This window comes from Petaurus breviceps, unplaced genomic scaffold, assembly GCF_028583685.1.
Source record: "Petaurus breviceps papuanus isolate PSGF00001 unplaced genomic scaffold, PetGlider_PUasm1.0 140, whole genome shotgun sequence".
NCBI classification, from domain to species: domain Eukaryota; kingdom Metazoa; phylum Chordata; class Mammalia; order Diprotodontia; family Petauridae; genus Petaurus; species Petaurus breviceps.
The window spans coordinates 44,549,644-44,568,565 of record NW_027185698.1 but is presented as its reverse complement, the minus strand read 5'-3'; the positions used below and the strand labels follow the sequence as shown (position 1 = coordinate 44,568,565).

The 18,922-nt window shown below is 48.0% G+C and overlaps 1 protein-coding gene across 9 annotated transcripts in view; it reads left to right on the top strand.

Annotated features, from left to right (window-relative positions):
- The first annotated feature begins 387 nt into the window (after positions 1–387).
- Positions 388–18,922, top strand: part of FGFR3 (fibroblast growth factor receptor 3) — a 95,036-nt gene continuing 76,501 nt past the window's right edge. For 7 of the 9 annotated variants that reach the window (XM_069071239.1, XM_069071234.1, XM_069071226.1 and 4 more), the window contains exons 1-2: positions 388–579; positions 1,479–1,905. In XM_069071239.1, the coding sequence (XP_068927340.1) occupies positions 1,716–1,905 (190 nt within the window). In that variant the 5' untranslated portion in view covers positions 388–579; positions 1,479–1,715. The remainder of the gene's footprint in view (positions 580–1,478; positions 1,906–18,922) is intronic. The other 2 variants (XM_069071218.1, XM_069071210.1) reach the window with 1 other exon arrangement.

The following is an 18,922-nucleotide window of genomic DNA, read 5'->3' as shown; positions in this document are numbered from 1 at the left end:
GGAGGCAGAGAATTGGGCGTCTCCCTCAATTCTGGGCGGGCCTCCCCACACGTTTCCCTCCCCCCTTGGGAATGGGGAGAGAAGGGAGGGGAGGAGAAGGGAGGGGGCAGGCGGAACTAGATAACCCCCTTCAGCAAGCCCTGGCTTTCCCTCGATCTCTCCCTTCACTCTGCTCCCTCGGTCTCCCGCCTCCGGCTCTTTGCGCGCTGGTGACTAGAGCTGAGCGCGTAGAAAGAAGACCGGGAAGACGTGAGGGAGTAGGAGGAGGGGGGGGGCAGAGGGGGGGGAGGAGGGGGAGGAGGGGGGGGAGGGGGAGGAGTGGGGGGGGGGGGTTGGGGGGGGGGGCGGGGGGCGGGGGGGGGGCGGGCGCGGCCGGCGCGCTGCTAAGTGGTTGGAGCGGCCGCCGCTGTAGCAGGGGCTGCGCTGGAGAGCTGGCCCGGGCGCACTGTGTGCGGTGACGGCGGCGGCAGCTGGCGCCGCTCGGTCCCTTGCTCCAGAGGAGGAGGAGGAGGAGGAGCTGTGCGCCCGGGAATCCTGGGCCGGGGAGCCGCCGCCGCCGTCGGAGCGGGTCCCGGCGAGGTAAGACCATTCTCCCCCGGCGAGCTGGTGAGAAGCAAACTCGAGGTGGGGAGGAGACGGAGACCGAGCTGCGAGACTCCCCCCCCCCTCCCCTGGACTTTTCTTCCCAAGTTTCCTTCTCTGTCTGGGGAGCTGTTTGGGGCTGCTCTGCTAAGCTGGAGCGTTTTACTGGTTTGCTCTCATACCCTTCCTGGGCTCCCTTCCCGGGATGGGGTGGCATGGAATTGCGGGGGGGTGGGGGGGAGGTGTTAGAGGTTTTTCAAATCCTCTGACTTCAGAGAATTCTTGCATTTTGCATTTGGAGGGATACGGCAACTTCTAACGAGCGTGCAGCCTCTCTGTCTCAGGCTGAGGTGAAAGGAAGGGGATGCTTCAAAAAAGATTTGAGAGAGAGCGCAAGAGCAGTGAGAGGGAGAGGTTCTGAGGCCAGCAGCGATTTGGGAAGGCGGTGGCGCCGGGAGGGCGCCGGGCGTTAGCGCGCCCAGAGCCCGGGACTCCGCGCCCGCAGCGCGCTGCCAACGTGCCTCCCGGGGAGGCTAGGGTTCACCCCCCCCTTCTCCCGGGGCCCCGGCCACAGCCTGGAGGCTCACTCCTTCCCCTCCCCAAAGGAAAGGGACATTCCTGAGCTGGAGGGGGGTTGCCTGTGGCGGTTTCTAAGAGGCTCTGGCTTGCAACTTTCTTCCCCTTTGCTAAAAGGGAAGACGCGGAGACCTGAACTGACAGTTGGAGATTGTAAAGGAATCAGTCGTAGCTGACTGACTAGTTTTGAAAAAGCCACCCCCCACATACACACGCTCTTTTCCCTCCTTTCAGCCCTGAGCCCCCAAACCCCTTCCAAACTTCTCTCTTTGGAAAACGGGCGTGATTTTTGCAGCTAGCGAACCTTTCCTCCCCTGCAGAACGGAGCGGAGCGGAGGACTCTGGGGTTGCTTCGGCTTCCAGCCCCCGGGGGACACGCACAACTCAGCCCGGCCGAAGCCTGTGAAGTCCTAGCTGCTGCAGCAAAGCCCAGAGCCCCGTGGTCTCCTTCCTCCCGAGGAGCTAAACTGGGCGTCGCGGAGCGGTCCCAGCCCCAGACCCAGGTCGGAAGAGCCAAGAGCTCCAGGGAGAGGGGAAGCCCAGCATGCTGCCGGAGGATGCCTGAGGCTGGCCTGCCTGCTAGCGGGCGGCTTCCCGGGCCCTCCCGGAGCCTACTCGGAGGAATGGTGACCGCGGGCTGCGTCTTGGTCTTCTACCTGGCTGTGGCTGTGAATAGTGCCGGTGCCGGTCCGGGTCCGGGGCTGGTCATTTCTCACCTGGAGCCTCGTCCTTCCAGGAGAGCCACAGGTAAAGAGGGACCCGGGACTGGTTGGGAGGAGGGAGATTGTGGGGAATGTGTCGAGACTGGGTTTATGTCAATGAGCCGAAATTTCCAGCCTCTTTCCTTCTCTCTGGCCAGTTCAGATTAGGAGTATTTGAACAGTGTAAAACCTCTCCTTCCCCCCTTCTCCCCCGGGACAATTGCTGTCCACCTTTCTTCCCCCACACCACCCCACCCCACCCCACCAGATTTGCAGAATCTCAGGTCTACACTCTCCAACCCAGTCTCACTCCGCAGGTGCAGTGCGCTCAGGGCGCAGCCCCTGAGACGGCTACGGAGTTTCCATCCCTACATTCTTTTCTCTCCTTTACTCCCACTCGGAGGAATAAAAGCCTTTTCTTTCTTTCTCCCTTCTTCCCCTGGTCCAGCACAACACAACGATGAAATGCCAAGCCCAGTCTTCCCTCCTGCCCTCCCCCCCCCCATGGCCTCCCTTTGTCAGGTTAATTGATAACCTAGCCTGTTGGCCGAGGCTGGCAGGAGAGGGAGAGCTGGAGAGAGTAAACATTTACAAACAGCCAACCCCCACTCCAGCAAGCCTGTGCTGGGGGTGGCCTCGATGCATGACCCTGATGGGGAGATGCTCGGGAGGAGATTTAAAACGGCCAGAAGACCTAGCAAGCGAGTTTCTTAAACTGTGGGAACGCCAGGTCTTTAACTCTAGAATTTAAGCACTCTCCAGACAGTCTGGATCTGCCTTAGCTTTCGCCCTCCTTTTCTCTCCAGCTTGTGTTTGGCCTGATGGACCCTGGGCTCATTTTATGACTTGGGTGTCCGAGTGATTGCTTGGGCTGATTTAGTGCCCCAGGCGGCTCTAATGTAATTGCTGCCTTCAGAAGGAAAATGAGGCTGAAAATGATGTGGAGTCTGGCTTAGACTTGGTAGCAAGGGCATGGTCAACTGTGTAAAGCCTTAGAGGGACTTGTCCTGGGTGTTCACAGAAGGCAGAACTGGGAAGGATGGCAAGAGAGGCAGGTTTGGATTTAATAAAAAGTGGGGGGGAACCCTCTCCCTATATCAGAATTGTCCTGAGGAGGAATTTGCTGTTTTCATAAATAGTGAGCTTCCTGTCACTGGTGGTCTTCAAAATAGAAGATCACTTGGAGGTGTTATATTAAGAATTTCCAGCTCCGAGACATGTTGGACTAGGTGACCCCTGGGGTCCCTTCCTAATCTGAGATTCTGAGATATATCCCTTCCTGCTAGAAACCCTGTTAAAATCCCTTTATGATGGGACCCATCCCAGCCTAGCCTGAACTTCTAGAAAGAGAAGCATAGAATTTGTACATTGGGAAGCCTTTTTCTGAAAGAGATCCCAGGGAGGAATTCTGTTGACAAGTTTCATTCGAGACACTCACACTGAACTTTCTTCGTGTTGACCAGTGAAAACCAGGCGAAAGAATTGTGTTTACAGGGGTTGAGTAACTAGCAACCCAGAGGTAATATAACCAGTAATATCAGAAACCATCTATTAACAAAGATGCATTTTTAAAAGTACATTTGAAGGCAATGTCTTTCCCGTCCTTGCTGCCCTGGGAGCTGCTACCTGTATGTCTCCTGTTTGGTTTTCTGAGGTTCCGTGTCCTGGCAATAGAAGCCTTTCTATTGCCATTATAACTTTTATTATTGCAGTTTCCACCATTAATGTTTTAAGAGTTCCCATGTTCCACATAGAAAGTTTCTATTGTTCACAGACGGTTGGGGGGTGGGGTGGGGGGAAGGAGTGTTTGTCAGGAGGGAGAGGCAGAGGAGTAAACGAAGTGGCTGACCATCGGGAAGGGACTTACATTCTCTCTCCTCCTCTTGCCCCATTTTGGAGTGCTCAGCCCTTTTGGTTACAGGACAGACAAGGCTTATCTTAGAATCATAAGCAGGCAGTTTTTCCTTCCTTTTAACTCCAAATAACTTCCTTAATCTAGTAGGCAGTGGGTACTGTAGCCTGTGAGCTCTAATCTTGGATTTGAAACCACAGGATATGGGCCTGAGTATCAACTTTTGCTGCTGGCTATCCCTGATTGGGTCGATCTCTCTGGGCCTGTTTTCTCACCTGGACAATGACTGGGTTGGACTAGATGAATGATCTTTAAAGCCCCTTTCAGCTCTGAGTCCTAGTAGCTCTTGGAATAGGAGACCCCTGAAGATGGTCACAGAGAATAGGTGAAGAATAGAAATAGGTGAGGCATCTCTTAGAAATCATCTTAGGCCGCCAGCTCTAGAGTTTCAAGGTTTATTTTCAAGCCTAAACTTCTTTGGCACTCACCTACCTATTCTCTGCGGCCATCTTCAGGGGTCTCCTCCCCAAACTAATGCATGTATATGGATATGGACAGATACTGAGTGTCCCAAAGGTCTGGGTGCCATTTTAAACTTTAATAGCTTTACATATGTGGAAAGAGAGAGAGGGTCCCAAAAGTCTTAGTGCAGTTTTGACCTTTTGGAACACCCAGTATCTCTCTGTATGCACATATCTGTTTTAAGCTATTAAAGCTTTCAATGGCACTAAGACTTTTGGGACAGCCTGTAGATAGACAGTCCCAGGTGCCCAGACTTATTTTTGAATCTGAAACAATGAATGTATAGTAGCCTCTCTTGTGTGGCTCTATGGATATAGTAGAAATTTCCAACCACGTCCCTGCCCTGCTGATGCCCCTTTGGGTTAAAGATATAAATGAGCTGGGGTGGGGTGAGGTGGCTGGGCTAGGGGAGGTGTTGGGTTTTGTCATCAGGGTGACACCAGACTCTTAGCATAAGTCATAGGACCGATAGCTCCCCACTTGCAGCAGCCAGATGCACTGATTTATAAGGCTGCCTTCAGCAGCCCCAGAAAAATTCATTAATGCAGATGACTCTGGTGTTTAAGAGCCAGGTGGAGAACTGGAGGGAACCCTGTTCTGAGCTTGCTGTGGGGTTTCCTTACTTAATTTGCTCTCACTCCTTCGGGGTTGGCCCCCAGGGTCTTACAGTTAAGGAAATTATCACCATGTGGCAAAAAAAAAAAAAAAGCTGCCACTTAAAAGGGGTAGAAAGGAGAGAAGTCTCTTTGAATGTAGAGCTGGAAAATACCTTGGCCTAGCTGGTAAATGCCCCTCTTTTTACAGGAGGTCAGAGGAACCAGGGGGGTAAAGTTACTCTCCCACAGACCCGATGCAAGCTGGTATAGGAGCCTGAGTCTTTTGACTCCAAAATCCAGTGCCCATTATAACACAGGGTGGGTTGGGATCCCTCTCTGGGGATCCAGGGGAGGGGGAACTCTGTCCCTGGGCTGGGAGACAGCTTTCCCAATGTGAGAGGGAATGTTCCATTGGGCAGGCAGTGGGGGGGAGGGTGTTCTTTACCCAAGAGTACAGCCTTAGTCAAAACTTAGCATTCCGCCTTCTAGTTGCTACTGTGATACCTAAGTGTTGCACAACCACCATATATAACCAGCCTCTTCCGGTCAGGTTTTGGGGGTGAGGAATGGATGGCTAGTAAGCTATTTTCCCTTCCCCACCCTCATAATTACTGAAGGAGGTACCTTGGAGGAGTGGAAACAGCAACAGCAAGAACAAAACACCTCTGATTTTAGAGTTTTAATACCTGGGCTCAAATCGCAAGTCAGCTACCTGTGTAACTTTAGGTGAGTACCTTTGCCTTCTCTGGCCCTCAGTTTCCACTTAGAAAATGGAAGGTGGGGTGGGCAGCCAGGTGGCGCAGTAAGAACCCCAGCCCCGGCATCGTAAGACCCGGGATCGGTTCTGGCCTCAGATACTTGGCACCCACACAAAATAACTGGCCATGTAACCTTGAGCAAGCTACTTAACCCCAATTGCTTAAAAAAAAAAAGAAAGAAAATGGGAGGTGGTAAATTAGTTTCTATGAAAGTAAACCAAGGAGAGGAAAAGGAGAAAAGAATAAGTGTTTGTGGGAAGTGAGTGAGGCTTTAGAAACTCTCCTTTGACAGAGGGGGAAACTGAGAAACAGAGCAGAAAGGGACTCACCTAATATCACATAGGTGGCTGTAGCCTCTCCTATGGACATCACCCTGGATTTCAAGTCAATGCATCATTTTGAAGCCTGGCATCTTAAACCATGGGCAAGTCCCTTCCCCAATCTGAGCCTCGGTTTCCTCCTCTGTCAAATGATGGCATTGGACAAAGTGGTCTCTCTGAGGTCCCTTCCAGATACCCTAGATCCTCTGAACTACCCTGGGGCTTGCTTAGCCCACGAGACCAAGTATGTGAGGAAACTTCCCTGGAAAAAAAGAAGGGACAAAAAGAGAGTATAAACAGGTCCACACAGACACACACACACATCCTCCTTCCCAATCTTTAAATTGAATGACTTGGGAGAAAAACAGCAGCCAATTCTTTCTCTGAATCCACTGGGCCATGGGACCCGGGCTCATTACTGAAGGTGGTTGTACACCGGCGTTTCCCATTACAGTGGAAGGCCTTATTTTTCCATAAAGAGGCCTGGAAGGATTTTTCCCTAGTGATCTAATTCTCCACACGGGCCCGGCGGCTGTAACAACCAACGCTTTATGCCTGTGCTCAGCTAACATAAAACGGGCATTGAAGGGGGCTCTTTTGGAGGTATGTGCATGTTTGCTCCTATGAATGCTTGCTATTAGTGAAGGTGGAGGGCTGGGGGCCTAACATCTCCGCAGGGAGGTGTGGGGCTGTTGGTAGGAAGGAGGCAGGCAGATGGTTAGGCTGCTTCTGAATGGGACTGCAAACCGAAAACACTGAAAGCCCTCATCTGAGCTCACGGTCCCCTTGCTCCCTTTCTCCGGGACTGCTGCAGTCAGGGGGAAACAATGTCATTATATATTTTTTTCTCTTTATTTTTTTCTTTTTTTTATGAATGAAAGTAGGCAAGACAGAATTGAATGTGTATGTCAGCCAGCAGCCATGACAGGACACATTAGGGGAGGTCAGTGAACTCTTTTAGTGGCCTGAGCATACGGTCACTCCATTCAACTCCTACAGAATAGACATCAATATTGGAAAAGACGACTCCCTCCCTCCAATTTGCATTAGTATTCAGATAAAGATATTACTCCCTACGATTGGTGAATGTCAAGTGAGCTGAGTAGAGGGGGAGGAAGTTGACGAATGAGCATCTCACTTCATACAAACATATATGTATATTTTGACCAGAGGGGTTTGGAAATGTTTTTAAGCCACTTTATTGGCAGTATGGGATATGTAAAAGTCATTCCCCCACCTTCTCTGTCCCCGCTTTCTCATCAGGATTTCAATCCTACCTTCTCTCCTCTTCCCCGCCCCCCCCAAAAGGTTCAGCTGGACATCTGAGGGGGAGGGGAAATGAGCATGAGTGTTTTCAGGGCTAAGAGGAAATACGTTTGTAGAGATGGAATTGCAGGCTCCTTGGCTGAGCCCAAAACGCCCCTTCTCAGAGACCCTGGGGCCATTGTCTCCCCCCTCCCCATCTGGGCAAAGGCACGTGTGGGTCTCGTTTTGAGTTACCATTAATATTTGACTGATCCTTGGCTCCTGTGAGTTTAAGGGGGGGGGGGGGCAGGGGAGGAAGGGAACAAGACAATTGCTGTATAATTGCAGGGCTGAGTCAGTTTTGTTCTTGGTATCAGATGTCCGAAGACAAATTTGTTCCCGTTTCTTCTTCTTTGCCCCAGACCATCTGAAGATAACGGAATCTGTAGCAGGATAATTGAATAGGGATCACATAACCTAGCAGGGCTTCATAGATCCTCATCAGTCTTGGGGTTGGGTTCTGTCCCCCCTCCTCATTTTCCTCCCCCAGCCCAAGGCCTGCAACTGAAAAATAAAATACATTTCTTGGTTTCTTTCCATACATATATAGTATGTATGTGTATCTGTATAGATGCAGTACCAAAAAGAGAGGGGAGGGGCAGTGCAGAATACTGATACTGACTTGGATGGACCCTCTCTGGGCCTCAGTTTCCTCATCTGTAAAATGATAGGATTGGAGAGCATCACTAAGGACCTTTCTCACTATCAAAGTCCACGTGCCTGTACGTATATACCTATCCTCTACTGCTGTCTGTACCTTATAGAGGCATGGGGGTTGTGACCCTGGCTCTGGTGGGTCATGCCAGCTGTGTGCTCCTGCAGGGCCCACCAAACCAAGTACCCGCTGAGGAGCAGCTCTGCTTGACTATCTCTTGAGGACCAGCTTAGCTAATCAAAGAAAGGGTCAACACCAGAAAGGGGTTACCAGACTTTTTTTTTTTGTCAGGGGCAAGATATAGCATGACAATTTTTTAAATGGTTTACTAAGGCAAGGAAAGTTGTGGCCTGGGTCATGGAAGCCCCTCCATGCCTACTCTGGGTGGGTGAGTGGGGATCATTCTGATCCTTGAAACATTGGTGTTTGTGTGTGTCTGTGTCTTTCTCCAATTAGAGCTAAATCTGGGGAATGAGATGATAGATTAGTAATACTGTTCCTCTAATAAGATGGGTCCTAATAGCTAGGAGAGAAAAGAGGCTAATAAAAATTTATAAATATCGAGTCTGGCTCTTTCCACAGGGACATAAATTACCCTGAACATTGCTGTCTGGTGGGGCATGCCACAGTCCTTCCTAACCTCCTTGTAATCAGCTCATCTTTTCCAAGGGTGAGATTGGAGTTTATTAATGAACTTGACATCATGAAAAGGCCGCTTTGGTCTTGGCTGAGCAAGTCCCAAGTCCTGCTTTTATAACCGGCAGCTAATATTTCTCCCAGACACCAGCTGCTAATTGCCATGAAAATGGCCTGATCACAGTAATTGATAACCACTGCTTGGTCTTTACCCCCTCCTCAGGTTTTCTTGAAGCACTGTGTCTGGATCTGTCTTACTCCTATCCCATTCACCTTTCTGTTCATTCTTCCTGTTCATGAATGCATGCATTCATTCATTCAATAAACATTTACCAAGATTCTGCTAGTCAATAGAGAAGAGGAGTGTAGACATTCTTCTATGTACATCATGATCTCAACACATTCATTAGACTGTAATCTCTTTAAGGACAGAAATTGTATAATTTTTCATCTTTTTTGTACTTAATTCCAAGTATAGTAATATGTGTGTGTTTAGTATACACTCAGATAATAGATGCTTATACATATATAATATAGTTGTGTAATATTCATACATATAATTGGTGCTTAATAGCTTAATAAGCAATTGTTGAATTCTGAACCAAAGATATATTGAGTTATATATGTTCAGGAGATGTTGGACATTTTCATACCTTACCAAAAAATCTCTCTGCTTGCTATTCAGGGTGATAGAAAAATATTAGGTTTTATAGTGGAGTATCACTGGGAAATTCCCAAGTGTCTTAGACTGTCCGTGGTCCTTTTTTAGAATTCCCCAAACTTAGTACTAATTATAGCTGATGGTAAAGAATTAATGTCAATTTTCTAGCTTGTCTTCATGTCTGTTTCTACTAGAACCGAGGCTGCTGAGTTGATTGATTTTAAAATAGGTTTTACTAAATTGACTTTATCAGTGAGATCTAAAACATTTTTTCCTTCAAAATAAGTTTCCCTTACCTGTTACTCAGGGGTGGCTAGGTGGCACAGTGAGTAAAGTGCCGGCCCCGGAGTCAGGAAGACCCGAGTTTAGTTCTGGTCTCAGACATTTAACACCCACACAAAAAAACTAGCTGTATAACCTTGGGCAAGTTACTTAACCCCAATTGCCCTCTAAAAAGCAAAAAAAAAAAAAAAATTACTCATTGGGTCAAGTGTAATCTGCCACCAAATAAAACCTGTACTCAAGTGGAATAAATTAATTTTTAAAGCAAAATATATATGTATATATAGACACACACATATATTTTTATTTAACTACAATTATAAGCTGCCCTTGGATTTTATAAACACTAATGGGGGAGCGGGAGTAAAGTATGGCCTATTTCAGACTAAAATGATGCTTGATGCTGGTAAGGGTTGAAGGAGAGCCCTTCAATAAATACTCAGCACTTAACTCTTAGCTGAAAAGGCAAACTACAAGTCCCAGTCAGGGGATGTGGAGCCAGAATACCAGAGTTTAAATCTTAGTTCTGCCACTCGGTACCAGTGTGCCCTGTAGAAAATACACTTAACTACTCAACTCAGTTTCCTCATCTGTAAAATAGAGTCGGTGGTGTTTAGATGACATGTCCTCAAAAGGTTCCTTCCAAATTGTTCCATCCCCTTCCTAAAAACTTCCATTCACTGTTCTTTTTGGTTCCTTCTCCAGTCCTGCAAGGGTGGGTATAAATTCCTTTAGTTGAAAAAAAAAAACACTAGTGCTCCTGTTGGCTATAGGGGAAACTAATAATAGCAAAAACAATTATTTAATTTGGGGAGATTAGGAGTTAGAAAAGAACATGTGTTTTCAGAAGAGGTTTCTCGAGTTAATTAAATAGTATTTAATTAACTGGAATGAGAACTCAGAACTAATTGATTAATTAATGAGAATGGTTGTGATTTTAATAATTAAAATCAAGAAATATCCAAACATAGCAATGTATTACCTTAGGACTGGGTGTGATAAGAAGGAATATGGCCATGAGATCAGTGGCAAGCCTCAGGGAGCCACCCTTTATAGTCAAGACTAATATCCTGCTACACTCACATTTGTATAGAACGCTAAAGTTTGCATTTTATTTATTTATTTATTTATTCATTACACTTTCGTTGATACCCATTTTCTCATTTGAACCTGCATGGAGAAAGAGAGTGGGAATTTAGAATCAGAAATTCAGCATTTGAATCCTTACTTTTTCCACTTCCTGTACCTATGTGATTTGGGGCAGGCAAAATTGCATCCCTATTCTGAAACTCATCCGAAAATGTCCCTTCCGTCTAGATGGCACTGGTAGACTTGGAGTCAGGAAGACCTGGGTTTGAATCTTGCCTCAGACATTTATTAGCTGTATGACTCCCCCAGGCAAGTCAACCAAAACAGGGGTAGTAATATCACCTCCCTCATAGGGATGTTGTGACAATCAAATGAGCTAACATGAAACCTTAAAGCGTTGGGCATTTGCTAGCTATTACTTCTAAAATCCCATGACCACACAATTTCATTCTAGCCCAGGTAGCCCCTCGCAGTGGGCCTTCCCTTGGGCCTGTGTGATCTCCCCTCTCCACCCAACAGGAAGAAATAGGCAGGCATCCCCAGGCAGGAACTCAGGCTGATAGACTGTACTTTGAGCTGGGCCATTGGAGGAGAGAACACTTTTATCAGTTCCTTCACAGGCCTTCCCCGAGTGGACTTTGAGTGCTTTGGACTCAGATCTGGCCCAGGCCCTCTCTGGACGATTTCTCTTTCCATCTGCTGTGCTTGTAAAGCCGTGGCTTACGACCCTGTCTAATTGAGTTATAACTAACTTAACTGCACCCCATTTTAAGCTTTCGTCAGATGCTCCCAGCTCCTACCACGTAATTAGAGTTGGCAAGCTGGGTTTGGGCTTCCCGCAACAGTAGTTACTGGCTTGTAGGGGTGGGGTGTGTGGGTGTGGGTGCAGAGGGGGTGTGATGGACCCTCACCTTCCATATCTGAGCCCTTCCTCTTAAAGAACCAGGAACTGATCTTAATATCAAGAATAAACAGGAGGGTACTTCGCCTTGCTCCTCCACCTCCACCCCCCAAAGCAGATCCCAGCAGAACTAAGTTCAAATGAGAACAGAACACGGTGTTATATTCAACTGTCCTGTAATTTTAGCTTGTTCAAGGCCTCTTCTGGCTTTGAAGGGCCCAGGAGGAGAAAAGGGGTGGGGGGGGGGGGAGAATAGATTTAGCATTGCATCAAGATTGCACAATAACTCAAGTCCCAAACCCTCAGATAATTTGGGAAGAGAGGTACAGAGAGGAAAAACCTTTTTCCTTCACCTTGCTGTGTGTGTGTGTGTGTGTGTGTGTGTGTGTGAGTGTGAACAAATCTCTTCCCCTCTTTGGGCCCACTGTTTCAATGTCTGTGAAATGATCAGGGGTGGAGTGACTAATCAAGGAACTACCTACTGTAACAGGCGAATGTCTGCATCACTTGAGGTTTTCCAAAGTCCTTCTCTCCCAGCGCCCCTTTTTGGGGGTTCAGTGCAGATATCTGTCATTGCCATTTCATAGATCAAGGACCTAAAGCTCAGAATACTGGCGATTCCAGGCTCGTTGACCCCATCGGCCTCAGACCTGAGCCGGGCTGTAACAGACTTTGGTTCACACCAAGCTGCCCCTCTGAGATGAGTGGGAAGATGACCTCCGTTGTTAACAAATTGGTGCCTTCTAACGAAAATATATCTCAGTCATTGTCCACCACCAGCATTCCCCCTCCCACCTGCCTGTCCCTTGTAACCAAAAGGAGGGATAAAAAGCAGGTTAGGCAAACCAACCAGCCCCTCAACTTTGTCTGACGGCATAGGCCAGCCTAGGTGTCCCCGGGGGGAGAGTGATGGCCGTGGCCTCAAGAAGACCCAAATTTGAATCCAGCCTCAGAAGCCTAACTAGGTCTGTCACCCTGGGCAAGTCACTTCACCTTTGTCTGCCTTGGTTTCCACATCTGTAAAGTGGAGACAATGATAGCAGCTACCTCCCAAGGTTGTTATGAGGATGGAATGGAATCGTGTTTGGAAGGTGCTTAAACCTTAAAGTGCCATATAAACACCAGCTTTTATTGTTATTAGTATTATTTCATACACACCATCTTATGCTTCTGTGACGAGGAAGGAAGGCTCATTTTCTCAGCTGGCTGCAGGGGCCTAGCTAGGTCATGCATGACAACATATACAGACACACATATGTATGTATACATGCATGTATACTCATTTACTATACACACGTGTGTGCCCGCACATATATACATTTATATAGCACATGTACACATATATAATGTATACATTTATATTACACAGTATATTCGTGTGTGCACACATGTGCACACACATTTACATGGCATATATGAACATACATGTGTGTGCATATGCATACATATACGTATGCCCAGATGCATGCGTTTGTATTACACATGTTTATGTGTGCGTGCATATACATTTATATTACACACATGCATATATACATACCTATATAACATACCAGTTTATATTACGCATATATACACATGCATATATGTACACAATCCGCCTTTATGTCACACATGTGATGCACACATGTGTGTATGTGCACTGTTGTATGCATATTTATATTACATGCACATGTAACACATACATATATCGTGTAATATATATATACATACATATGCTTTTGGTCCCTTCTCTTCTCAATCACTTGGATGTGGTTATTGTGTAATATTATTTTCCTGGTTCCATGTATTCCCCTTTGCATCAGTCCCTATGGGCCTTCTTCACGGGCTTCTCTGAATTCTCTGTTTGAGTGGTTGGCTTCTCACAGCACCATGCTGTCCCATCATGTACAACTGCCATAATGTTTTGAGCCCTCCCACTCACAGGGAACCTATTTTATTTCCAATTCTCTACCTTTGTTTTGATCAAGCATTTCAGTTGTGTCCGAGTCTCACATGATCCCATTTGGGGTTTTCTTGGCAAAGATACTGGAGTGGCTTGCCATTTTCTTCTCCAGCTCATTTTACAGATGAGGAAACTGAGGCAAGCAGAGCTATATGTCTGGCAGTTGATTCCTTCTGGTTCTGAATGTGCACTGAATGTTAGAGCTGGAAGTGGTTTTAGAGATGCTTTAGGGAAGCCTTCTCATTTTACGAATAGGGAAACTGAGGGCCCAGAGAGGGGCTAAAACCTTGCCAAAGCTCACCCAGGGCGCTGGTGACAGAGCCCTCACTGTTAAGTCTAAGTGTGAAGCTGGAATTTGTTAAAACATTTTTTTCTCCTTTGGGCCTCCCAAATTTACCACAAGGATGGTGGGGGTGGGGTTATACAGGGGGTCTGAGCGGTGTTTTTATTTGGGTTTCAGATTCAGGCTTGGAACTGGCTTGTGTTCTGTAACATAAATAAAATACCACATGTGATCTCCCTGTTTATATGCTTATCAGAGACTGGAGCCAGCCCTCCCAGCTCTGTACTCTGTGGAGGGAGACGGTAAAAAGTGATTCCTTCATGAGAAGAGACCTCTTCCCAAACTGAGGGGTTGGGGGCAGGAAGGAGCAGGGGTGGAGGGACCAGTAGAGTGGGGTGGAGCAGTTCTAGACTGGAAGTCAAGGAGATGGGTTTCTGCCGTTTCCTGGATGGGTGACTTTGGGCAAGTCACCTCTTTACTCTTTCTGGGTCTCATTTTCCTTTACTGTAAAATGAAGGGGTGCCTTTGATTCTGTGAGCCCTGCCTTGCTACTTTGCCCATAAAAGGCTTTGAAAACTCAGCCTCAGAGTCAAAGAGAAGGTATATTGCCTTCGACTATAGGAGAGTTCCCACCTCCACCACCCGCCCACCCTCTTTGGGCTGGCCTGCCACTGACCTTGACTGGGGAGGATTTTATCCCAGTTTGATCTATTGATAATCCTGTGGCTGCCCTAACAAGGACCCCCTCCCCACTATCCCCTCCCCCCTAACTCCCAGGGCTCTACATCCAGTGAGAAGTCCTACAGTCACCACTACTGGGTGCAGCTCCTGTGCATCCAGTCCTGGGGGGCAATGCAGGGTAATAATCACATTGATAGATTCTCTTAAGGTTTGCTGAGAGCTTTATGCACGTGACTTCATCATGCCCCCTCACTGGGCACCTTCTACACTCTCCACCCCACTTTTTGGCTTTCTTCTCTCTGCCGTCTTCCCCCATTAGATGGTAGGCTCCTTGAGCACCAATTATCTTTCTTATTTGTGTTAGTATTCCTATCTCCTCAAACAGTGCCTGGCACATAGAGATCCTTAATAAATGTTTACTGGAAAGAGATGATGAGGCTAGGTGACTTGAAGTCAGGAAGATCTGAGTTCAGATATGACCTTTGATACTAGCTGAGTGACCTTGGGCAAGTCACTTAATCTTTGTAATCTTTGTCTACCTCAGTTTCCTTAAATGTAAAATAGGGGTAATCCATAGCACTTACCTCCCAGGGTGAAGGCAAAGTATCTTTGTAACAAAATTCTTAAATCACTATATAAATGCTAGCTATTATCATTCTTACAGTTATTATTATTCTTATAATCTTTAATAACCCAGCCCCTCCTTTCCAGTTTTCTTACACTTTATTTTCTGTACTTACCATCACTTTGATCCAGTGACAGTGGCCTCCTTGCTGTTCCTCTAACCAAGACTCTCCCTCCCAAACCTGAGCATTTTTTCTAGGCAATCGGGATTTAGTGACTTGCTCAGGGTCAAACAGCTAGTAAGTGTCTGAGGCCAGATTTGAACTCAGGCCCTCCTGACTCCAGGGCCGATGCTCTATTCACTGTGGCACCTAGCTGCTCACCTAACTGAGCATTTTCAGTGGCTGCTCCCGTGCCTGGGTTCTGTGTCTCTGTCTCTTTCTCTCTGTCTCTGTCTCTTGTCTCTGTCTCTCTATCTCTCCATCTCTCTCTGTCTGTCTCTCTTTGTCTCTCTTTCTGTTTCTCTCTCTCTGTCTCTCTGTCTTTGTCTCTGTCTCTCTGTCTTTGTCTCTGTCTCTCTCCAACTCTGTCTCCTGGTTTCGCCAGCCTCTTTTAACTCTGAGCTAAACTCCTACCTTCAGCAAGAAGCCTTTTCCAATGCCCTTTTATTGACTGTTCCCATTTCTCTTGCTGCCATCTTGTTTGTGCCTCTTATATGTTTTCTCCCCATTGGGTTGGGAGCTCCCTGAGAGCAGGGGCTGGTTTTGTCTTTTCTGTCTCCCCACTGATTAGCCCAGGCCCTGGTCCATAGTAGATACTTAATAGATGCTTAGTGACTAACTGTTGATTCAAGGACAGTGGGCAATCCACTTAATTTTCCCTAGCTTCGGTTCATCATCCGTACAGCCAGAGACGGTCTGACTCACAGACTGACAGGGACCTCCGAGCTCAGTGGGTCCACCCTCCTTTTACAGTTAAGCAGCTTGTACCTGTCACAGAGTGAATCCAAAGCTGGGCCAGCACTGGGGACAAGAGTCTGTTAGGTGGCTCCCAGGGCTGTGCCAGGCCCTGGGCGAGCCTCTGGAAGTACAAGTATGGCGGATGCAATGAGACCCATTCACAAGAAGCCTCCATTCCAAGGAGGTCCCAGTAGACATTCTTCTAGTAGTTCATTTATCTCTCCTAGTAGACATTCTTTCTCCTCCTGGCCGATTCATGGCCATTGCCCCAAGGAGAGCAAGCATGCCCAAGTAGAGGTGTTGGTCCCTATATTTAATTAAGCTCTGACTTAAAGAAAAATCCAAACCGAATTGGAGACTTTCTGTTGAACGTCATTGCTAGGGGCAGGACAGCAGAGGAAAAGCCCAGTGAGGACGCCTGGGTCCTCCTCTCGTCTCTGACGCTCACTTGCTAGCAGACTTTGAAGAAGTCTCTTCTTTTCTCTGGGCCTCAGTTTCCCCAGTTGTAAAATGAGAGGGTTGGATTTAGATGGCCTCCAAGGTTCCTTCCAATCAGACTTTTTGTTCTGGGGTAGCAGTAGGGTGCTAGGCAGAGCTAGTCTGTGTGGAGAGCTGGATCCTAGCATTGGGGCAGGAGTGGGTCCTGGGAGGCCCACAGAGAGCCTTTGCCACTGGATGAGTGGGGCTGCTCAGCGTTTTATCTGTGGTACTAGAGGAATAGTGGGCGGGTATGCTGCCTGACCTGGGCCAGGACAAGGCCTTGGAGAGAGGATGAGGAAAGCACCAGAGCATGAGGGAATCTCTCCAGGACCAGGGTGACCCTGGGAAAGATACTTCACTTTTCTGGGACTCAGTTTCCCCAACTGTAAAATGAGGGAATAGATAAGGAGTTCTTAACCTTCGGTTTACAAACTTGCTTTTAAAAATAGACAGACAGATTGATTGATTTCCATATGATTTCTCTATGTTTTTTATTTTATGCATTTGGAATCATTCTGAGAAGGGATCCATTGGGATCTGTGGCACAAAAACAGTGTAAGAACTCCAGGACTGCGATGGTCTGGAAGGTCTCTTCTGGCTCTGAACTTAGGTAGAGACAGTATAATGAATAAGAGTGATAGTCTTGAGTTGGAATCCAGACTTAGATACTGACTCAGCTGAGCGAGGCTGCCTCAGTTTCCTTATCTGTAAAATGAAGATGATCGTAGCACCTTCCTTCCCTGGGCAGTTGTGAGGATTAGATGAAATCCTATTCATAAGGTGTTTTGCAGACCTTAAAAAGCTCTATAAACACCGGCTAATACTATGTAGTCCCGTCATTAAGATCGTGTGACCCCACGAGACAGTGCCGTGGTGGGGATGGGTGCTTTGTGAGCCGGTAGAGAACGGTAGGGATGGCCACTGTGATTATCGCTGGGGCTGGTCATCACAGCTCTCATATGAGGGCCTCATTGGGGTCTAACACATGCTTTCTTCTAGTAGTAGCCCAGAGCAGGCAATAGGAGAAACATCCTCATTCCCACTTAATACGTTGGCAGATGCAGCTGAGGCCGAGGGGGAAGTGACTTGGCCAGAATCACTCAGCTAACAAGGAAGAGTCATTGCTCACATTTCCTGCCAGATGTTTTTCCCAGGTCCAGAGACTGGGGATAGTAAGCCATTATGATCCCCAGATAGCAGGGTCCCATTTGGAGCCCAGGCTTGATGCCTGCGGATCAGAAGGGGACAGTGCAAAGAGCCCTAGATTTGGATCCCAGAGGCCCCCAGGCTCTAGACCCAAGTGCTCCCTCCTGGTTGGTGGGTGAGGTGGGATAAGGGCCTCAGTTTCCTCCTCTAAAATGAGAGGGTTGACCTTGGAGGCCCCTTCCTGCTGTAGCCTGTGATCCTAGGCCCTTTCTTCCACCCCTCACTGCTCAATGAGGCAGAACCCTCTCTCTTCTGAGCCTTCATTAGGAAAAGGCCACAACAAAGGGGTTGTTTTGAGTGGGGCCAGCTTTAATTGTAGGTGTGGGTTCTCCTAATCTCCTGCTGCAGGCTGTTGGGCCTGGGCATGGGGAAAGGGCTGGAAGTCCTCTGGAAGCCAGTTCCATCATATCAGTGACTGGGGGCCCCTGGAGGCTTGGTCACAGCTGGAAACTCACACAATGCCTCAGAGAAAATGGAGCTAATCCGCCCCAGGGGGGCTGCCTGGAGGAGGTGGGGCCCCGGGGAAATCCACCAATGCAGCCGCAGCTCATCCGCTCAGGTCAGGCTCCGTGGGGCTTGGAGGCCTGACCTGACCGCCGCAATTTAGTTGGTTTGAAAAACAAGCCCTAGTTCTGTACCTCTGATGCCTGCCCTGGACTGGGCCCAGACCAGATCACAATGTTCACAGGGATCATCAATACGTCTTATTAAGAAAACAAAGGTGGGGGGGAGGCATGCTGGGAAAGAGCAGCCCAGTTTGGAAGTAGGATCCCATCTCTGCCCCTGCATCACCTTGGGCAAGGCTCTCCCTTTCTCTTGGTCTCACTTTCCATTTCTGTTAGATAAGGGCTTTGGTCTAAAGGGCCTCTCTGGTCTCTTCCAGCCCTGACATTCCGTGATCCCCTAATCCTGTGACCCCCTCTTCCCCACAACTGGCTCTGGCCCCACACACAGCCTGGTGGAGAACAGAAGCTCTTTCTGGACAAGGGAGAAAGGTCCAGGAGGAGAAAGTCGCTGGGCTTCCCTTTCCCCCTCTTCCCCTTCCCCCAACAGTTTATTAAGTGTAGCTATAGAAACCAGCTGTTCCCCTCTCAGTTGACAGCTGGAGTAAGGCTGAAGCCATCTGCGATGATGCCATCTAGAGTCCAGGGCTGGAGAGAAAGTGCATTCGTGTCTGCAGAGAGGACAGATGCCTTTTGTAGCTTGGGTAGTGGGGAGTTTCTAGAATAAGAATCAAAATAAGTACTGTATAAATGTGAGCGTAAAGTTTGCAGGATCCTTTGCTTGCAGCCACTCTGTGAGGCAGGTACTGTATCTGTCATCCCCCCCCTTCTGAGAGATGAAGATGAAGACTGGGCAAGGAGGGGTTAA